This window comes from Melospiza melodia, chromosome 6 (genome assembly GCF_035770615.1).
Source record: "Melospiza melodia melodia isolate bMelMel2 chromosome 6, bMelMel2.pri, whole genome shotgun sequence".
In the NCBI taxonomy this organism is placed as follows: domain Eukaryota; kingdom Metazoa; phylum Chordata; class Aves; order Passeriformes; family Passerellidae; genus Melospiza; species Melospiza melodia.
The window spans coordinates 2,905,820-2,924,643 of record NC_086199.1 but is presented as its reverse complement, the minus strand read 5'-3'; the positions used below and the strand labels follow the sequence as shown (position 1 = coordinate 2,924,643).

The following is an 18,824-nucleotide window of genomic DNA, read 5'->3' as shown; positions in this document are numbered from 1 at the left end:
GGTGATTCAAGGAGGAGACAGGTTAGAGCTCTGCTTGCTGTGGAAGAAACAACCCCAAACCAGCCCCTCTGGGTGTTTTCCATGACTTTGGACTTCCCAGCAAGAGCAGTGACAGATAAATCACCATTTCTTTGGTCACAGGGCTATTCCTGTTGTCAGCTCTGCTCTGCACCCCATGTTCAGCAAGACCTCAGCAGCGAATTTTGGTGAAATCCAAATCATTGTAACCCAGCTTGGCTCCTGCAAGCTCCAAGCCTGGGATGATTTTGATTTGCATCACAACGTGCCTGTTGTTTAATCCTGACAGTCGGGCTGTGTGTGTCATGAGGTCGGGCTCAGAGCTCAATCAGCTCCAAATCTGGAAAAACACAATCAGTGCACAGCAAAAAAAACCCCCAACCACCAGAGCTCTTAGTGGCTTTTCAAAGAGCTGCATTCTGTTCTGTGCCAGAAATTGCCCATTCAGAGGCTCACTGAGCTGCACTTCCAGCCCTGAGGTATTTCTGAAAGGGGAGAAATGCAAGGGAGCCCTGGGAGCCTCTGTGTTAGAGCAGAGCATGGGAGAGAGGGCTGAAATTCCACTTTTTAGTGATGGAAATACCTGAGGCAGCCACCTGCTCATCACACCCACCTTTAGTGTTTCGGGATCCATTACTCTGCCCCCTTTAAGGGAATATTTTGGGTAATTCCCACCCCAAAATGAGGGTGGGAGGGGAATGATGTGAAGTGTCCCCACAGGTGGTCTTCAAACTTCTGCTTGTCCTGCTCAGGTTAAACCCAAAAAATTCCTCAAGGAAAGTGTAAAAATTCCTCAAGGTAAGAAATACCACAAATTTAAGCATAATAGAGCTCTAGATTTTAACCTGTCTGTAAATCACCCTTCTTCCTCTCTTTGTTTTTGTTTTTTTTTTTTTTCCCTCTTCCCCACCTAAATTCAATGTATTTATTCCTTTTTGCTGCAGCCATTCACAGCCTAAAGCTGAGCCGTAACCATGTGGACTGGCACAGTGTGGATGAGGTGTATCTGTACAGTGATGCCACAACATCCAAAATTGCAAGGACTGTCACACAAAAGTTGGGGTTTTCCAAAGGTAAATCTTTCCCAAACATTGTAAAGAATATTGTAAATGCCAGCATTTGAAGTTTAACTACAAAAGGTTTTAATGTGAGTACTCCACTTGGGCCATTGCATTTTTTACTTTATATGAGTATTCAGAGTCCTTAGCTTGTGAAAATAATTGTAATTAGATGTTAATATTTTTAAATTTTAATCCGTTTGGATGTGAATATTTTTAAATTTTATTTTATTTAGATTACATATTTGATTTATTCTATTTTAATTTTATATTTATTTTTATTTAATTTTAAATTAAAATTATAATTTTATTATAATTTAATTTTATTTTGATGGGTTTGGATACAGCAGTTAGCCCTACATAACAAATACATGAAAATATTGCAGTGGCAGAGTCCAGAAGCTAAAATTAGAATTAAATTAGAATTCAATGTAAAATTAGGATTATTCCTTTAGAATTAAATTAGAATTCAATATAAAATTAGAATTATTCCTGTAATAATATAAGGATTACAGTTCCTTTTGCAACTTTAATTTTACTGCTGGGTACTTAGATATTGTGATTCATTCCTTAAATACATGACCATACCTTCCCTCTCCCCACCTCCATCCAGCCATTTTTCTGTTCATAAAACAAAAGTATGAACTGACAGGAAAGGGCATTTAGACAGAAATTATTTCCAGCAGAAATTCAGGCTTATTTAAACTCAACACTCCCAGTCAGGCAGCAAAGCTGAGATGGTTGGAAGAGAAGGGGGAGGTCTCTCAAGGAAAAAGCAGATTATTTCCATCCTAGAAAATGGGAATTTGTCCTCTGCAGGATACCAGAACAAGAACCTGCACATCTGGTTTGTTCCTTGAACAGACAAGGTCAGGTCACAGCTCTGACTTTATTCTGCATCCTCTGCCCTGTAATTAATGCCCTCTTACCCTCCAGGATTCCTGGCTGAACACTTAATTAATGTTTCCTAAAATAATAATATAATTCAGTGCTTCAGTTCCAGAAGAAATGAAGTAATTTATCCAGAACACCTTGGGGATAATGTGTAGTAAATAATGAGATCTGTCCCAAACAATTTGTGGAGGAGAAATGTCAAAGAGAAACTCACTTGATAAATAAAACCTGTCTTGGGTAAAAAAATGCCCTCAGTGGGTTTGGGGTGTTTTCCTCCTCTTTAAAACCAAAATAAGCTGTTAGTTCCAGTTTTGGAGGCCAGCACTGGTGCCTGGTGTGGTCCCCCGAGTGTCACTAGAGGGGGATGGAGGCACATTGTGCCCACGGGTTTGTCAGCACAGCAGGGAGAAAATGCCCAATTTGCCCTGGGGAACTGGATCTGGGTTTGGTCACTGAGCTGAGGAACAAGGGGGGAATTTCAGGTTGGATCAGCTCAAAATAATGCAAGTTTCCCTATCAAAATGATGCATTTTAAAGGTTTTCCACCAGCTCTTTTAATTGGGCTGGATAAAGTGACAACATTTAATCACTTATGTGGACAGGTCATTTCCATGATCTTTCCAGACTGTGGGAGTAAGGGGGAGAGAGAAGGAATTTCATTGATTGAGGCACCCAGGAGAGGGATTTTGTGTTGTAGAAGTGGGGGCACAGTTACACAACTCTTTTCTGAAGAATTGTTCTCCAAAACATGCCTGAAATTATTCCCTCTGCAGTGCAAGTGGCTATGGATATCAGCTGGCTGCTTAAATTTTCCAGGGCTTTAAAAGTGTATTTAATAAAGCAATTTTTCTTATCAAAATGATAAATTTTGAAGATTTTCCACCAGCTCTTTTAACTGGGGTGGAAAAAGTGACAACATTTAATCACTTGTGTGGTCAGGTCATTTCCATGATCTTTCCATGCTGTGGGAGTAAGGGGGAGAGAGAAGGAATTTCATTGATTGAGACACCCAGGAGAAGAGTTCTGTGCTGTAAAAGTGGGTGCACAGTTACACAACTCTTTTCTGAAGAGTTGTTCTCTCAAACATACCTGAAATTAATTCCCTTTGCAGTGGAAGTGGCTATGGATATCACCTGGCTGCTTAAATCCTTCAGGGCTGTAAAACTACCTAGATTTAAAAATATAGGCACTTTTATTATGGCAAAATGAACTTAATTGGAGGGGGGTTTTATTTGCCATCAGGTGCAGGATCCTGGAATTCCTTGGTTTGTGATAAGGCAGAGTGTTAGCTTTAAAACAAATCTCTTTTGGATGTCTTCGTACTGTACACACATATTTAAAAATAGATGCTAATCCTTTAATTTTATGATTCTCTGTTATATAATCTGATTTTCAACGTGTTGGCCTGAGAAAAGCCAAGCTTCTGTCAGCAGAGGGGAGCCCTGCACCTGGCAGAATGTCTCTGATGTGGGATAATGTTCTTTCTGCAGCTTCAAGCAGTGGGACAAGGCTACACAGGGGCTATGTAGAAGAAGCCACGTTAGAGGACAAGCCACCCCAGACCAGCCACATTGTGTTTGTTGTGCATGGCATTGGGCAGAAAATGGACCAAGGAAGAATCATCAAAAACACAGCCATGTGAGTGCTTTGGGGTGCTTGAAGCAGCCTTAATGTGAGTGACAGCAGAGCCTTTGGTTAGGGCTGAGTCTTTGCCTGTTTTCCTTCTCCTCCTCTTCTCCTGAGTCATTATTCTTTGTGTTGTGGGTACACTGGTTTTTATGTCAGTTGGGATGTATGGATTTAGGGAGAGCTGTGAGCCAAAGAGCAAAGGTTTATTCTGATTTTATCACCAGCACTTGTGACTTTTGGGGAAATGGTGAAGAGGATATAGCCTCGAGTTGCAGCAGGGAAGGCTCAGCTTGGACATCAGCAGGAATTTCTCCATGGAGTGGTTGTTAAGCATTGGAAGGGGCTGCCCAGGGAGGTTTGTATTTGCTGGGAATGTCCCCATAAAGGCAGCAATGATGAATCTCACTCCATGTTCTTAGGAGGCTAATTTGTTACTTTATAATACTATTTTATGTTAAAGAATACTATACCAAAGAATACAGAAAAGATATTATTAGCTAAAAAGCTAATAATGAATACTTGTGACTCTTTCCAGAGTCTTGACACAGCTTGGCCCTGATTGGCCATTGAGTCAAAACAATTCAGAATCCAATGGAACAATCACCTGTGGGTGAACAATCTCCAAACACATTCCACATGTGAGCACAACACAGGAGAAGCAAATGAGATAAGAATTGTTTTCCTTTTCTCTGAGGCTTCTCAGCTTCCCAGGAGAAAAATCCTGGGCAAAGGGATTTTTCCAGGGAATGTGAATGCCACACTGGGAGGTTTGGAGTCCCCATCCCTGGAGGTGTCCAAGAGGTGGCACTCAGTTCTCTGGGCTGGAGACTGTCAGGAAAATTAATCCACAAACACCAGAGGTTTGTGTCCAAAAAGGAGACAGAGGAATCCTTTGACTTTATTCAAATAAAGAGAGAGGCCATGGGGCATTCCCCTGGGATCTCTCACATTTTTGGAGGATGCAGCCTCACTTTTTATCCAAATTTCCCAGCCTCATTTCCCTTCTCTCTTTCCCCATTTCTGAGGTACTTGAGAGGTACAGACTCCCCAAAACACCTGATACCAGAGATGCCCCCCTAATGTATAACCCTCCCTTTTAATTTTTAATTCTTACAGAATTTAGAGGTTTTTCTTTCCTGTTGTTTCTTTCATCTCTCAATGTCTAATTTCATTTATCAGCACACCTAAAGTTTATTTGTAAAAGCAAATATCTTTTTCCATTCATCAATCAGTGGAGAATCCTTCCCATTGTTTCTTTTATCTCCCAGCGCTGGTTTTATCTACCAGCACACCCACAGCTTGTTTGGAAAGATAAATTCATTATTCCTCTCAGGACAAGGTGGGAATTGGACTTGCTGACTTTTGAAAGGATTCTGTGTGAAATCCTGGCTCCTGTGGTTGGTGACTTTGCTGAGCAGGGAGAGGTTCCTCATTTGGGGAATGTTGTTCCTCAGTGGTACCTGGGTGAATTCAGTGAATTCAGCAGCAACTGGGAAGGAACTGAGAGAACATTTTTGATTAAGTGGTATGGGAAAGTTAATTTTTGAATGGCATCTCTCAGAGCTGGATGTTAGGATGCTGGAAAAGCAAATTCACCTGGGTGAATTCAGTATGTAACAACTGGGAAGGAGCTGAGCAGAACATTTTTGATTAAGTGGCATGGGAAAGTTAATTTTTGAATGGAGTCTCTCAGAGCTGGGTGTTGGGATGCTGGAAAAGCAAATTCACCTGGGTGAATTCAGTGTGTAACAGCTGGGAAGGAGCTGAGCAGAACATTTTTGATTAAGTGGCATGGGAAAGTTAATTTTTGAATGGAGTCTCTCAGAGCTGGGTGTTGGGATGGTGGGCAAGCAAATTGCATCCTGTGAAAGAGGGGGAATGGGGAGACACAGGAATGTTGTCATTCCCAGCAGGACAGGAGCCCTCCATGGATGAAGCTCTTGTTGTGAGGCTGCTCATGGAGTGCTCTGCACAGAGCCTGGCTGAAAGGCAAAATGTGGCCAAAAAGGCTGTGGAATCTCTTCACTGGATGTGTTTTGGTTTGCAGATGGCTCTGGGGAATGGTATTTCCCAGAGCTGTGGCTGCTCCATTCCTGGCAGTGTTCAAGGCCAGGTTTGGGCCCTGGTTTAGTGGGTGGCATCCTCACTCATGCCAGGGGTTGGAACTTTGTGATCTTTAAGTCCTTTCCAACCCAAAGCAATCTGTGATTTTATGCACCTGAAAAGATGGGTTTGAATCCTAGAAAAATCACCGAGTCCTGGTGGCAGCTGTGTGGGGGACAAGGTGGCACTGAGGAATCCCTCATTAGCTGGAAGAGGAGGCTCAAAAGGTATTAATTACAGATCTGGATGGTGTGTCCCAAATAGCTCCAGGTTCCCTCAGCGCTGACGAACCCAGCGGCTCCCGTGGGAAGAGCTGGGATTGCTGGGATTTTGTGGTGGGAGCTTTGTCACCCTCCCTTTGTCACTCTGTGCCGTGGTGTCATCAGCCTCTTGTGTCCCCACAGCTCTTGGTGCCACTCCAGCCTCCTCTGGGGTGCCAGGGTAAACCTTTTGGTGTCACTTGTGTGTCATTTGTCACCTCAGAGCCCCAACCTGCAGCTCCCCACCCCTGTCCTGCCACTTCACTGCTCTGTTATTCGCTTTGTTTAAGAGCCAGCAATGCAAAGCTGAGAGAAAAAGGATTCCACAGCCCTTGGCTCAAAGTTAGTCACCAAAATCAATGTAAAAACTTCAATTTTTGTGGGATGGAATTACACACAATGCAGATAGCCTCAGTGTAAGCTGCTCTTTTAACAGTGACCAGAAATAAAGCTTCAGCCTTGGAATCATTAAATTTTTCTGCTTTATCTTTCTCCCTCCTCCATTTTCCATAGATACAGGGTGGATTAACTTCAGCTCAGGTCAGAGATGTTCATTCATTCCATAAGTCCTGCTCTAATTGGCAGCCCTGCATATGAAATACTTTCTCAAAAAGGGACACAAGACTTTATGTGCTTCAATAAATCTCACTCACATCCTCAAGAAATACCAGACAGCACTGCATAGCCTTTTAAAATGCTAATTATTGGCATAAATTGTGCATTCTGCACAAAATTTGCAAATTAAAGCATCATTTTAGATTGAAGTATCTTTATTTTTTCTTTCCCTTTTTTTTTTTTTTTTTTTTTTTTTTTCAAATAACAGCTTAAAACTTATCAGTGAGGAACATCCCATATGTTGCAGGGAGAGATTTCAGAAGGAATGTCTGCCAAGCTCTCACAAGCCATACTGGCACTTTCTGTTAGCACCTTCATCCATGATATTTGTGTGCTGTTTGGTTTTTGGGGTGGTTTTTTACCAGCTTTTCTATTAGGGACACACTGGTGCCTTTTGAAGAAGAAAATTAATAAGGAAAAGTAATTTTTGACCATTTAAATCAAAACTAAGGAGGGAAGATGTCAGTGGGGTTTTTTTTTTGCCTTTTGAATGCACATTTTTTAGTAGCAAACCTGCAGCTGGACCCCAGCAGAGCTCATTTGACACATTCTGTCCTCAGGTTCCCACCTTGAGCAGAAGCTGGTGCAGCTCCCAGGGTGCTGCTGCATCATTAGGCAGATCCTGCTGGTTACAGAGCTGAAAACAGAGACCCCTTGTCCAGGGAAATTCCAAATTATCCCTGCTAATTTCATTAAGGACTGCAGCTCAACCTCCTCGTTAGCCTGGCTGGATGCTGTGGTTGCAGGGTGTCCTGTGAGTAGGTAAATGGAAAAGATGCATCTTGTGGATGCTTGGATGAGCAGGTCTGTGGTGGATGTGACATAATTTTATTTTTTCCGTGGTAGTTAAACACATTTATTATCTAAATGTAGCACAGCAGCTGGTGCAACAAGCTGCTCCTGTCAGCTCTGATGTTCCCTGGGACTCTCTGGGAAGAGACAGCCCCTCCTCCAGGCTGGAGCAGAGATTCAGCTGCCCCAGCAGGAGCTCTGAGCTCTCTTGGTACCACAGGGGTGCTTCTCTAAGGGAGAAGGCTTTATAATCTGTATTTCTGCCTCATACAAAGCAAGGTATTGTGGCAGAATGTACTTTATTGGAGGGGGTTTTATTTGCCCTCAGAATCCTGGAATTCCTTGGTTTGTGATGAGGCAGAGTGTTGGCTTTAAAATAAATCTCTTTGGGATGTCTTTGAACTGTACACACTGACATGTTGTTATTTGGAGTGGATTTTTTTTTTCATGGAAGTTGATCTGTGGTTTTGTTGAATTTGTGGGTGAATGGGAGGGAGAGATGTTGTTGCACATATTGAGTGTTGGTTCTACCACCCAAACCCATCAATAAGATGAAGAGGAAGGTAAAGAAGGACTAGCTTCTGTCTTTAAACTTAGAACTTCTGTCTTGTTTTATATCTATTACTGTATTTTAAAACTTTAATTTTTTTTACCTTGTGATGTTACACACTTCTATTCAAACTACAAACTTTTAATTTTAGTGCTATTAATTAATTTTGGAAGCTTCTCCACAGCCTCAGGTCAATGCAGTGTTCTCTTGGGGGGTCAGAGCCTGTCAGCACAGAAAGTCTGAAATTCTCAGCATCCAGAGCTCCAACATCTGAGTGTAATTTAGAATCATGGAATGGTTTGGGTTGGAAGGGAGCTTAAAACTCATCTCATTCCTTTGGCAGGGACACCTCCCACTGTCCCAGGCTGCTCCAAGCCCTGTCCAACCTGGCCTTGGGCACATCCAGGGGCAGCCACAGCATCTCTGGGTGTTCCAGCCCAGCCAGGAATTCCCAATTCCCAATCTCCCACCCATCCCTGCCCTCTGGCACTGGGAGCCATTCCCTGGCTCCTGTCCCTCCATCCCTTGTCCCCAGTCCCTCTCCAGCTCTCCTGAAGGTTTTTCACTGTCACATTTATGCTACCCCAGAGCCTTCTCCAGGCTGAGCAATCCCAGCTCTCCCAGCCTTTCCTCACAGGAGAGCTTCCCCATCCCTCTTGAGATCATCTTGGCCTCCTCTGCCTGTCTAGGAATGTTCTTACCCAAGTCCCCAACCTCCTTTGCAAATCTCCTGTTGTTTCACCTGACCCAGGTGAAGTTCACACCTTTCACCTGCCTTAGGCAGGGCTCAAACCTTTAGGCTGGGCTAAATTTCATCATCTCCTGTGCTTGGGGAATGAGGGCAGCGACTCTGCTGTGCTTTTCCAGAGCAGCTGCAGTTTTGTGTCACTTCTGGGCTGCTCTCAGCTGAGGCTGGGCTCTGCCTCTGTCTGAATCTCCTGTTTGGATTCCAAAATCACATTTGTCTGTGCTGCTCTTCACAGCCCAGAAATTGCTGTCTGCACAAGCACCAGCATCTTGGCCTAATCACCAATTACATTTTTATTGCAAGTCCCATTAGAAAGCATTTTAATTGTGGATTATCATTAGGATAATTACTTTGGAATAGCTATTTTGGTACATTTCCATTGCTATGCAAGCCTGGGCAGAGCCTCTCAGAAGCCTTTCACTGCATTAATGTGTGCTGCTAGAATCTCAAATGAAGATTTTCCTGTAAAATCTTTCCTATAATATGAGCTCTTCAGGTATTTGGTAGCTTTATGTTCCATTTAAATCCTTGCATTGCATTAAATACATATTAAATGCTTGTTTTTCATCCTTTGGTGCAGGAATTAAGCACCCAGCTGGTAAACATTGCCTTACAGGTTTCAACTTGAGCCTGTCATGCAAGAGAAGTTCAGGCCAAGAGGTAAAAGGTGACATTTAGGGCATGAACTGCTTTTGGAGCAGCTTGTTTTGTGTGTTTTTATTACCTAACTCATGGCTGGGTGTTGGGCAGGAGCTGTAGCAGCCTGCTCAGGATTTGGGTGTATCCCCAGGGCTGTTCCTATTCCCAACCTCCCCAAATCCCTTGTTTAGCCTTTTCCCTGCTCACACCATCCCAACTGTAAGCTGGATCACTCCAGTTGGTGTAAAAAAAGTGGGATTTTATCTGGATCCTAGTCCTTCTTCACCTTCTTCTTCATGGGTCTGGGTGGTAGAACCAACACTCAGGATCTGGAAGGTGCAGGGAGTGGGTGCAGTGGGTTGGGAGTTCAGAGTAAGAAGCTGTCACATTTAAGGCTTAAAGACAATTCCCTGTTTCTCTCTTATGGATCATCTGACTGAAGGGAATCTGCAAAGATAACTTGGAATTAAGATGAATGGTTTCTTCAAGCTTTCAGCAGTTTGCTCTGTTAACATCAGCATCATTCTGCAAAATTTGGGAAGCAGCTGAAGCTAAATCAGTTTGCAGCTCCCCTGTCAGGGCAAAGCCTTCCTGCCCTTTGGAAAGCAGTGCTGGAGGAGATTATGGAGAACCTGAACCTCCCAGGATCCTGTGATCGACCAACAGAGCACCTTCAGTGCCTCTGATGGTGCAAAATCCTGTTGTTCTTCAGAAGGATGGAGTGTGGATCCCAGCTGGGCTGGCAAGCACCCCAAAATCTTCAGGAAAGGACAGGAAAAGGTGACTGGACAGGTGTTGGCTCTCACCCTGAATCCCCTCTATGTTACTGATGAGTGATGGGATGCCATGAAGTGTTTCAGGCCGGGCTGGGGGGGCTTGGACCATCCCAGTTTAGTGCAAGGTGTCCCTGCCTGTGGGAGCCAGGTGGAACTGGATGGGCTTTAAAGCCCCTTCCAAGCCAAACCCAAACTCAGGGATTTGCATCCTGGAGTTGCCATCTCTCCTCTGGAGCAGGATGAGTCTGTGTGTGTTGTGGAGCAGCGATTTCACAGCAGTTTTCAGAGAGCAGCAGTGGCAGAACATGCCTTGAGTCTTGAGTTGCTCTTTGATAGCTGCCCGTGGGGAGAGTGGAGTTGGCATTTCTGCAGCTGAGCTTTGGGAGCAGCCTCTCCCTCCCATTTCCTCATCTCTCAGCACAGCTCCACTTCCACTGCTCACTTCAGCTCAGCAAACTGAGCCCAGGCCAGCCCTGAATTTCCTCAATAAGGTGCTATTATTTCCTCAAGGAGGCAGTGAGTGCTGCCTGCCACTGACACATTTTTCTGAAAAATCCCTTTGCCAGGATTTTTCTCCTGAGAAGCTGAAAAGCCTCAGAAAAGAAATGTAAACAATAATTATCTGATGGCTGTGGAATGTGGTCTGGAGATGGTTTGCCAACAGGTGCATCTTTGATTGGTCTCATGTGGTTGTTTTTACTTCATGATCAATCCCAGCCAGTTGTGTCAGGCTCTCTGAGTCTGTCACGACTTTTTTTTTTTATTATCATTCCTTTCTAGCCTTCTGATGAAATCCTTTCTTCTATTCTTTTAGTATAGTTTTAGTATAGCATTTTTAATGATTTTTTTTATATTTTTATGATATATATCATAAAATAGTAAATCAGCCTTCTGAAACGTGGAGTCAAGATTCCCATCTCTTCCCTCATCCTGAGGACCCACAAACACCACCACAGCTGCCCTCCCTTTGAGGGAGCTCCAGGGGGGTGAGAGCAGCTGGGGAATGGTTCAGAGCATCATTCCCCAGTTCTGTGAGCAAAATCCAGGAATGGATCCACATGGCTTTGCAGGGAAGAGTCAGAGTTGAGGTGGTTTTTTTTTTCAGGGAACATCCCATAGCTCTGTCTCTTGGAGTCAGTGTGGTGGGATAAAGGGTTATGACTTTAAACTGACACAAAGAGGAGGTTTAGATGAAATATTAGGAGGAAGTTCCTCACTGTGAGGATGGTGAGGGCCCTGGAACTGAGGAAGAGGTTGCTCAGGTGGATCCCTGGAATGTCCAAGGCCAGGTTGGACAGGGCTTGGAGCAGCCTGGCATGGTGGAAGGGTCCCTGCCCATGGTAGGAGGTGGAGCTGGATGGGCTTTGAGGTCCCTTCCAACCCACACCATTCTGGAATTCAGTGATTTTATTGAAATCAGGAGTTCAGAGTAAGAAGCTGTCACATTTAAGGCTTAAAGACAATTCCCTGTTTCTCTCTTATGGATCATCTGACTGAAGGGAATCTGCAAAGATAACTTGAAATTAAGATGAATGGTTTCTTCAAGCTTTCAGCAGTTTGCTCCGTTAACATCAGCATCATTCTGCAAAATTTGGGAAGCAGCTGAAGCTAAATCAGTTTGCATCTCCCCTGTTTTTAATGGAGTATTTGTAAATCCTACTCAAATGTAGTAGCATGAGATTAAAAACAACCCCTCAGTAATAATTCTAAATATGCTAACATACCTCTGGAATATTCTCAATTTAAGCAAGGATGTATATCTGTGAAAATATGGGTTTGTTATTTATTATTTTAATCAGGGAAAGGCAGCCAGGCACAATTTATTCATGGTGTATATCAAAGTACCTATTTTCAGGCCATTACTTCTTGCATGGAAAATAGCAATGTGTCAGAATTCTTTCAAGGTGTGCAGTGAATCTGTGCATGAGTGGGTTTTCTTCTTAGAAAAACCATAAATTAGAGTTGTTTCCTTGTGTTTCAATGCATAGCTTCAAGTAATTGTTGCTCTGGGGTGAGTATTTCAGCATGCATTTGTATCAGGTGAATTCTCTCCCTGTTTAGATGAGGATTTATGGCTTCAGTTGGTGTTAATTTAACAAGTGAGTAGAGGGATTTGTCATCTAATAAAAATCTTTAAAGAAATTTATTTTGAAGAGCCAGAAGAAGAAAAAAAGAAAATTAATAACCTCATCTTTATAGCAGAAGAGATGAGCAGGTATGTGTGGTGGGGGGATTGTGTCTGTAGCTGCATTGCCTGGAAATTACACCCAGTTTTCTTCAGAGTTTCTGTCAAACTGCTGATCAGAATCAGTGGGGGATGTGGTGCTGGGTTGCCCTGGGGATTTCAGTGACTGCTGGGAGATAATGAGAGGGTGGAAGTGCAGCTCTGACAGCCTGTGACACCCAGGGGAGACAGGTGACAAAAATGGCTCGAAACAGAGCTTGTGTGCACTTGGACCAGGATGAGGAGTCTAAGGAAAAAAAAAAAAACAGAAAACATTTCCTTAAAGTTTGGAGTTGGGTTTTCTCATGGAGCTGAGTGCTTCTGTTGGGGCAGGATTATTCCAGCAGGAAAAAAGCTCCAGGAGAGCTGGAGAGGGACTGGGGACGAGGGATGGAGGGACAGGAGCCAGGGAATGGCTCCCAGAGCCAGAGGGCAGGGATGGATGGGAGATTGGGAATTGTGCCCTGTGAAGGTTGATTTTGCCCAGAGCAGCTGTGGCTGCCCCTGGATCCCTGGAAATGTCCAAAGCCAGGCTGGACAGGGCTTGGAGCAAACTGGGACAGTGATGGTGTCCCTGCCATGGCAGGGGGTGACACTGGATGATTTTTGAAGTCCCTTCCAAATCAAACCCTTCTGGGATTTTACAAATTTGGGACTGTTGTGCTGGACCACAGCTGGAGAACCTCAACTTCCCCTGAGGTGAGCCCACATCTGAGTTAAATCAGCCTTTACATTTCCTGGATGAGGACACAAAGCCACCTCAGTTTTTAGGTGGGGAGACCTGAAGCTTTTCCCAAAAGATTTGCCAGAATTGCAAGACCACATTATTTTCTCCAAACTCCTGTTTCTTGCTTTGACTTTTATTTTTAAAAACTCTCTGTGTCAGTTTGTGAAGAGCTTTAGTAAGAACTGAACCCTTTCAAAGAGCAGAAAGCTCTGTAGTTGCTGTATTTAAAGATTTAAAGGTTTAGGGATGTCTAACAGCTGTTCCTCCACAATATTTCCAGCTTCTAGTGATAATAATAAATAATTATATAATAAATATTATAATAATATAAATAATTCGATAATAAATATATAATGAATATTATAATATAAATAATTATATAATGAATTATAATTATATAAATATTAGTATGATATGAATTAATAATAGCATAAATATTATGTTGATATAAATAATTATATAATAAATAATGGGTGGGTTTTCCTGCTCTGTTAGGTACAGGTTATTTACCATTTTCCTCACCTCAAGTAGTTGTTGTGGTGTAAAATTTTGTGTTTTGTTCAGACAATATTCCTGTGCTTTTACTGCTTTTAATCTGAGCAGCTTTAATTTGAGGTTGGCTAATTTCCTTCTAAACTTTACTGTTTCTGAATTCCTCATTGCTGGTGTCAAACTTTAACCCCAGCCTGCAGCTGCAGTGGGATGGGGAGGAGAGCTGGGAAAAGGTAAAACCCATGGGTTGAGATGAGAACTGAATAATAATAATAATAATAATAATAATAATAATAATAATAATAATAATAATAATAATAATAATAATAATACCCATGGGTTGAGATGAGAACTGAATAATAATAATAATAATAATAACAATAACAATAGTAGTAGTAGTAGTCTCCAGAAATAAGTCTGGGTCTGGCCATATCCCCCCCAATTTCTTGTGCAGCTCCTTGTTGGCAGAGCATGAGGTACTGAAAAATCCCTGATTTAGGGAGAGCACAACCAAAACAACCAAAATATCAACATTATCCTCATCCTAAATCCAAATTGGTACCAACTACCAGGAAAGAAATTAACTTTATCCCAGCCAAAACCACCTCCTTCATGCAGACAAAGTGAGGCTGGCTTGGCAATACCAAGGAGCTGTGGGCATTTTCAAAAATCTCCTTTATTTTGCTCACTCAGGGACTCCAGGAGTGTTCATCTATTCACTGGAATTTTATCTTCTTTATAATCAAGGATTTCCATGCTGAATTTGGACCCTCACATGTCCTGTTGTGTGTTGGGGTGCCAGGGAGGGTTTTGTGCCCGGCAAGGATGGCTCAGCTCAGGCCTTGGATCAGCCCTCATTTAAGCACATCCTCCTGCTGAATTATCTTCTCCCCCTTATCATGGGAAGGATATTCTGCTTTATTTAAACCTTTGCCATCTCTTTGGACAAGAATCCAGGAGATTAGGAGTGCAATCACACCAGGCTTTAAAAATAGAGATGCTGAGCAGTTGCATTTCGTGGCTGTTTGCACAGGCCTGCAGTGACTGCAAAAAGGATGTGCAGGATGCTACTTCCTTTTCCCCCTTTTTTTTTCTCCTTTTCCCCCCTTTTTTATTTCCTTTCCCTCTTTTTTCCCCCTTCCCCTTTTTTCCTCCCTTTCCCCCTTTTATTTCTCCCCTTCCCCCCTTTTTCTCTCCCTCCCCCCCTTTTTTTCTTCCCTTGTTTTTTTTCCTTTCTCCTTTTTCCTTCCCCCGCTTTTTTTCCTTTTTTCTTTCCCTGTTTTTTTTCCTTTTCTTTTTTTCCTTCCGCCTTTTCTTCCCCCTTTCTTTTCTCTTTCCCCTTTTTTCTTCCTCTTTTTTTCTCACTTCCCCTTATTTCCTTCCCTCTTTCCCTTTTCTCTCCCTTTTCTCTCCCTTTTCTCTCCCTTTTCTCTCCCTTTTCTCTCCCTTTTCTCTCCCTTTTCTCTCCCTTTTCTCTCCCTTTTCTCTCCCTTTTCTCTCCCTTTTCTCTCCCTTTTCTCTCCCTTTTCTCTCCCTTTTCTCTCCCTTTTCTCTCCCTTTCCTCTCCCTTTTCTCTCCCTTTCCTCTCCCTTTCCTCTCCCTTTTCTTTCCCTTTCCTCTTCTCCCTTTTATTCCTTTCTCCTTTTTCCCCTCCTTTTCCCATCTCATTTCACTTCTCCCTTTTTTTTCTCCCCATTCCTCCTTTGTTTTTCTTTTCTTTCATCAGAAAATAAATATCAGTGATGGAAAAGTGTTTTCACTGCTTCTCTCCAAAATGTGGTACATGATTAATCTGCTTTTTTAGTAGCATCATGAACTTTTCCTGGGAAAAAAAAAAATTTTTAAAAAGGGAAAGGAGAAGAGATAATTGTAGATTTTTTTTCCCCAAACCATTGATTTATCCTCACCTGTCTCACTTCTCCTGAAGAACAGAGGAGCATTAATGCACCCATGGAAAGTGCCTCAGCTCAGGGATTAAAGTCATTAAAAATCATTTGGCCAGGTGGAAGGTTAATGTCATTGTTCCTTTGGTTGTAGAATTAATTAAAAGGGGGTTGCTTTGGTAATAGGGGGGAAAACATTGAAACGCTGAAATAAACAAAAAATTGATGCTTGGAACTGGGAACTTGGATTTGTCTTGTTGTGCTCATCTTCAAAAATAGGGATGCTGTTGGGGCCAGGATTGAGGTAAAGGAAAGAAAGGAAAATAAAACATTTCCTTGCTTTGGATGATGAGTGGCTGTAGTGGTTTTGGTTTGTTAATTGGAGATTTTTTTGTTAATGTACTAATGAGTGTGGTGGGTTTGGTGTTGGTTAATTATCAGTGTGCTTAATAGAAGGCACTCATTTACTTCTTGTTGTGAGGTAGGACTGGCAGACAAGTAAAGTAGGTTAAAACTTTAAAAGACTATAAAGAAATAGTTTTTACTAGGAATTAAAAGAAAGAGTAATAAGAACTAGAACAAATTACTAACAATATTAGTAATATAGAATTGGAACAAAACCTTTAGGATACTTCTCCTCCTCCTACAACCTTTTCTTTGTTAATGATAATGTAAAGAAATAAAACTTAAAATTTTACTCAGTTTACTACCTCCAAAATAATCTTTCTTTAGTTAGGGGGAGAAGTCCCTCTTGTAAATGTCATGGAGACTTCTCTACAAGAAAATAGTTCTTTTGTGGTTCTTAATTTTTACACATCACAGCTGCTTGGGGAAATCTGTTATTGTGAAATCTTTCCTATTTTTCACAAGCTTTTTTTTGCAGTTGTGTTTATGGGTTATGCTAACGTTTCAGTATTGTTTTGAAGATGAGCTGTTCAAAAGTAAAGATTCTCATGATTTACAGAATGCCTGGATATTTTATATTTTGTCTGATTTCTTGCTGCTTTTCCTTTTTCAATGATGGGTTTTTCACACAACACAAATAAATATTTTTAAAATAACATAACTTACCATTATTCCCATTTTCCCCCAGAGAAGGTCAGAGATACTTTGGGGTTGAGATGTTTTAAGTTTTTCTCATCCCTTGGGAGAGGTGCAGCAATGTTCATGTTCAGATATGCTGTAAAAATGCAAAATCTTTTAAAAGCCTCTCCATCTGCTCCTGCAAGTTAAAACACTCACAAGTGATCCTGTTTCTCACCCTTGGAGCTCTCCACCCTTCCAATTCACTATGCAAAATTAAAAGAAAACTCTGCTCTTTCAAGCCAGATTTTTAAGAGTTTTCTTTGTGTTTAAAAGCACGGAATTGTTTTCCTTCTGTGCTGATCAAATGGTTGATTTCAGTGGATTCTGGATTTCAAAGCAGAGGTGAAATTCTTAATTTTCTATTTTCTGATTTTCTAATTATTTTCTAATTTTCTAATCCTTACCTTTCCTATTCAGCCCCAAACCCACCAGGATTAACAGAAACCTTTGAATTGAATTTATGTGGATTATGTTACACCCATACTGTGATACACTCAGACTCTTTTGAGCATGCAGTGCACAGAATTTTTTTCATTCTATGAGAATTTAAGCATTTCATAATAAAAGCTTGAAATTGAGGGAATTCCAAGAGTAGCCTGTGCAGGAAAACATTCATTTCTTTGTTGTAGGATGCGAGATACAGCAAGAAAAGTGGAAGAAAAATATTTTTCCAACCTTGCGACGCACGTGGAATTCCTTCCAGTGGAGTGGAGATCAAAGCTGACCCTCGATGGAGGTACAGGCCTCAGTTCTTGTGCTCCTCCAGCAGCTGCAGATTTCTCCCCAGAAATCTCATCTGTGCTCTCTGCTTGTGCTTTTCCTTTGGTTTTGTTTGCACAACTTTGAACATTCCCATCCCTGGCAGTGCCCAAGGCCAGGTTGGACATTGGGGCTTGGAGCAGCCTGGGATGGTGGAAGGTGTCGCTGCCCATGAATGATCTTTGAGGTCCCTTCCAACCCAAATCACCCCATTATTCTGCTTTCTCATTCTCCTGGATGTAATTTAATTCATTTTCTTTATTTTCCCAGACACTGTGGACTCCATAACCCCGGATAAAGTGCGGGGTTTGAGGGACATGCTCAACAGCAGTGCCATGGACATCATGTACTACACCAGCCCTCTCTACAGGGATGAGGTGAGTGAGGAAAACTGCTTTTTGTGTGAATTCACCAGAGCAGGGCACAGAGGCTGAAAAAATCTGGATTTGGGAGTGTCAGGGAAGCTCCCCTCTAAGGAAAACCTTTGTAAAAGGTGTTAACACTTTTTAGGTGTGTCAAAAGGAAAAGAAAATTGAAAGGAGAAGAGAGAATTGTAGAAAATGTTTGGGGTTTTTTTTGGTTTTTTTTCCCCAAACCAGTGACTTTCATAGCCTTTCCTACCTTCTCAGAACAGAGGTATCCATGTAGGATTTGTGGGTAGCTCAGGATTGCCCAGCACATGGAGCAGCTGAAGCAGTTCCTGTCCCAGGTGGTGGCAGTGATTTATCCTCACCTGTCTCACTTCTCCTGAAGGACAGAGGAGAAGAAAGACAGCAAAAAGCACAATCCATGTCATTTATTCAAAGATGTCTAAAATGGGTCTGTATCAACAGCTGATAAATGGGAAGGGCTTTAATGCTGTTCTCCTTAATTTCTGCATATCTAGAAGTCCATAGAGCTCAGGTTCTTTTCACCTCTGACAAAATCCATGGGTATTTGTCACTTCATTTCTGCTGTTTCTGAGGACAGATGGGATGGCAAACGTGCCCAGTCTGGTTGCATTTGTGTGCACTTGCCTTGCAGGGACACCAAAATGATCCCCAGTTATTCACTTTATCAGGGGGCTCTTCATATCCTGGGTGCTCCCATCCCACCATGACCCATCTTGTAGCTCTTGAGTGACCCCATTAACCAGAGGAGAAAAACCAGGAATGTGATCATAAATTATAGTGGCCTGTAAATAATGATAAGCCTTGAATAAATGATAATAACCTCAATAAATGAAGCAGCCCATAAAGCATGGACAGTGCTTCACCCCAGTATCACCCCTTGTGTTTCACACTTACTGGAAAAGCCCTCTGGGGCTGGTTTAGGATTAATTTCTGTAGGAATTGCAGCTTTTTCCTGTGTTTGCTGTGTTATATATGGAGTAGTTTTAATCCTTTTGCAGCCTCAGTGCCCTGAGCATGGTTAGACTGGGGTAAGGTCACCTTACCCCAGTCCTACCTGGATATTTAATGTCAAATTAGGTGTGTTTAAGTCTTTAGACTGGCAACACAATTTTCAAGCCAAAATCTGTACCTCCCTTCCTGCTCAGTGATGCACAATTCATTGATCAGGGCTCTCCACTG

The 18,824-nt window shown here is 42.2% G+C and overlaps 1 protein-coding gene across 2 annotated transcripts in view; it reads left to right on the top strand.

The window, feature by feature from the left end:
* Nucleotides 1–18,824, top strand: part of DDHD1 (DDHD domain containing 1) — a 68,892-nt gene that overhangs the window by 24,803 nt on the left and 25,265 nt on the right. For both annotated transcript variants that reach the window (XM_063159646.1, XM_063159645.1), the window contains 4 exons: nucleotides 963–1,091; nucleotides 3,461–3,608; nucleotides 17,124–17,230; nucleotides 17,524–17,630. In XM_063159646.1, coding sequence (XP_063015716.1) covers nucleotides 963–1,091; nucleotides 3,461–3,608; nucleotides 17,124–17,230; nucleotides 17,524–17,630 — 491 coding nt within the window. The remainder of the gene's footprint in view (nucleotides 1–962; nucleotides 1,092–3,460; nucleotides 3,609–17,123; nucleotides 17,231–17,523; nucleotides 17,631–18,824) is intronic.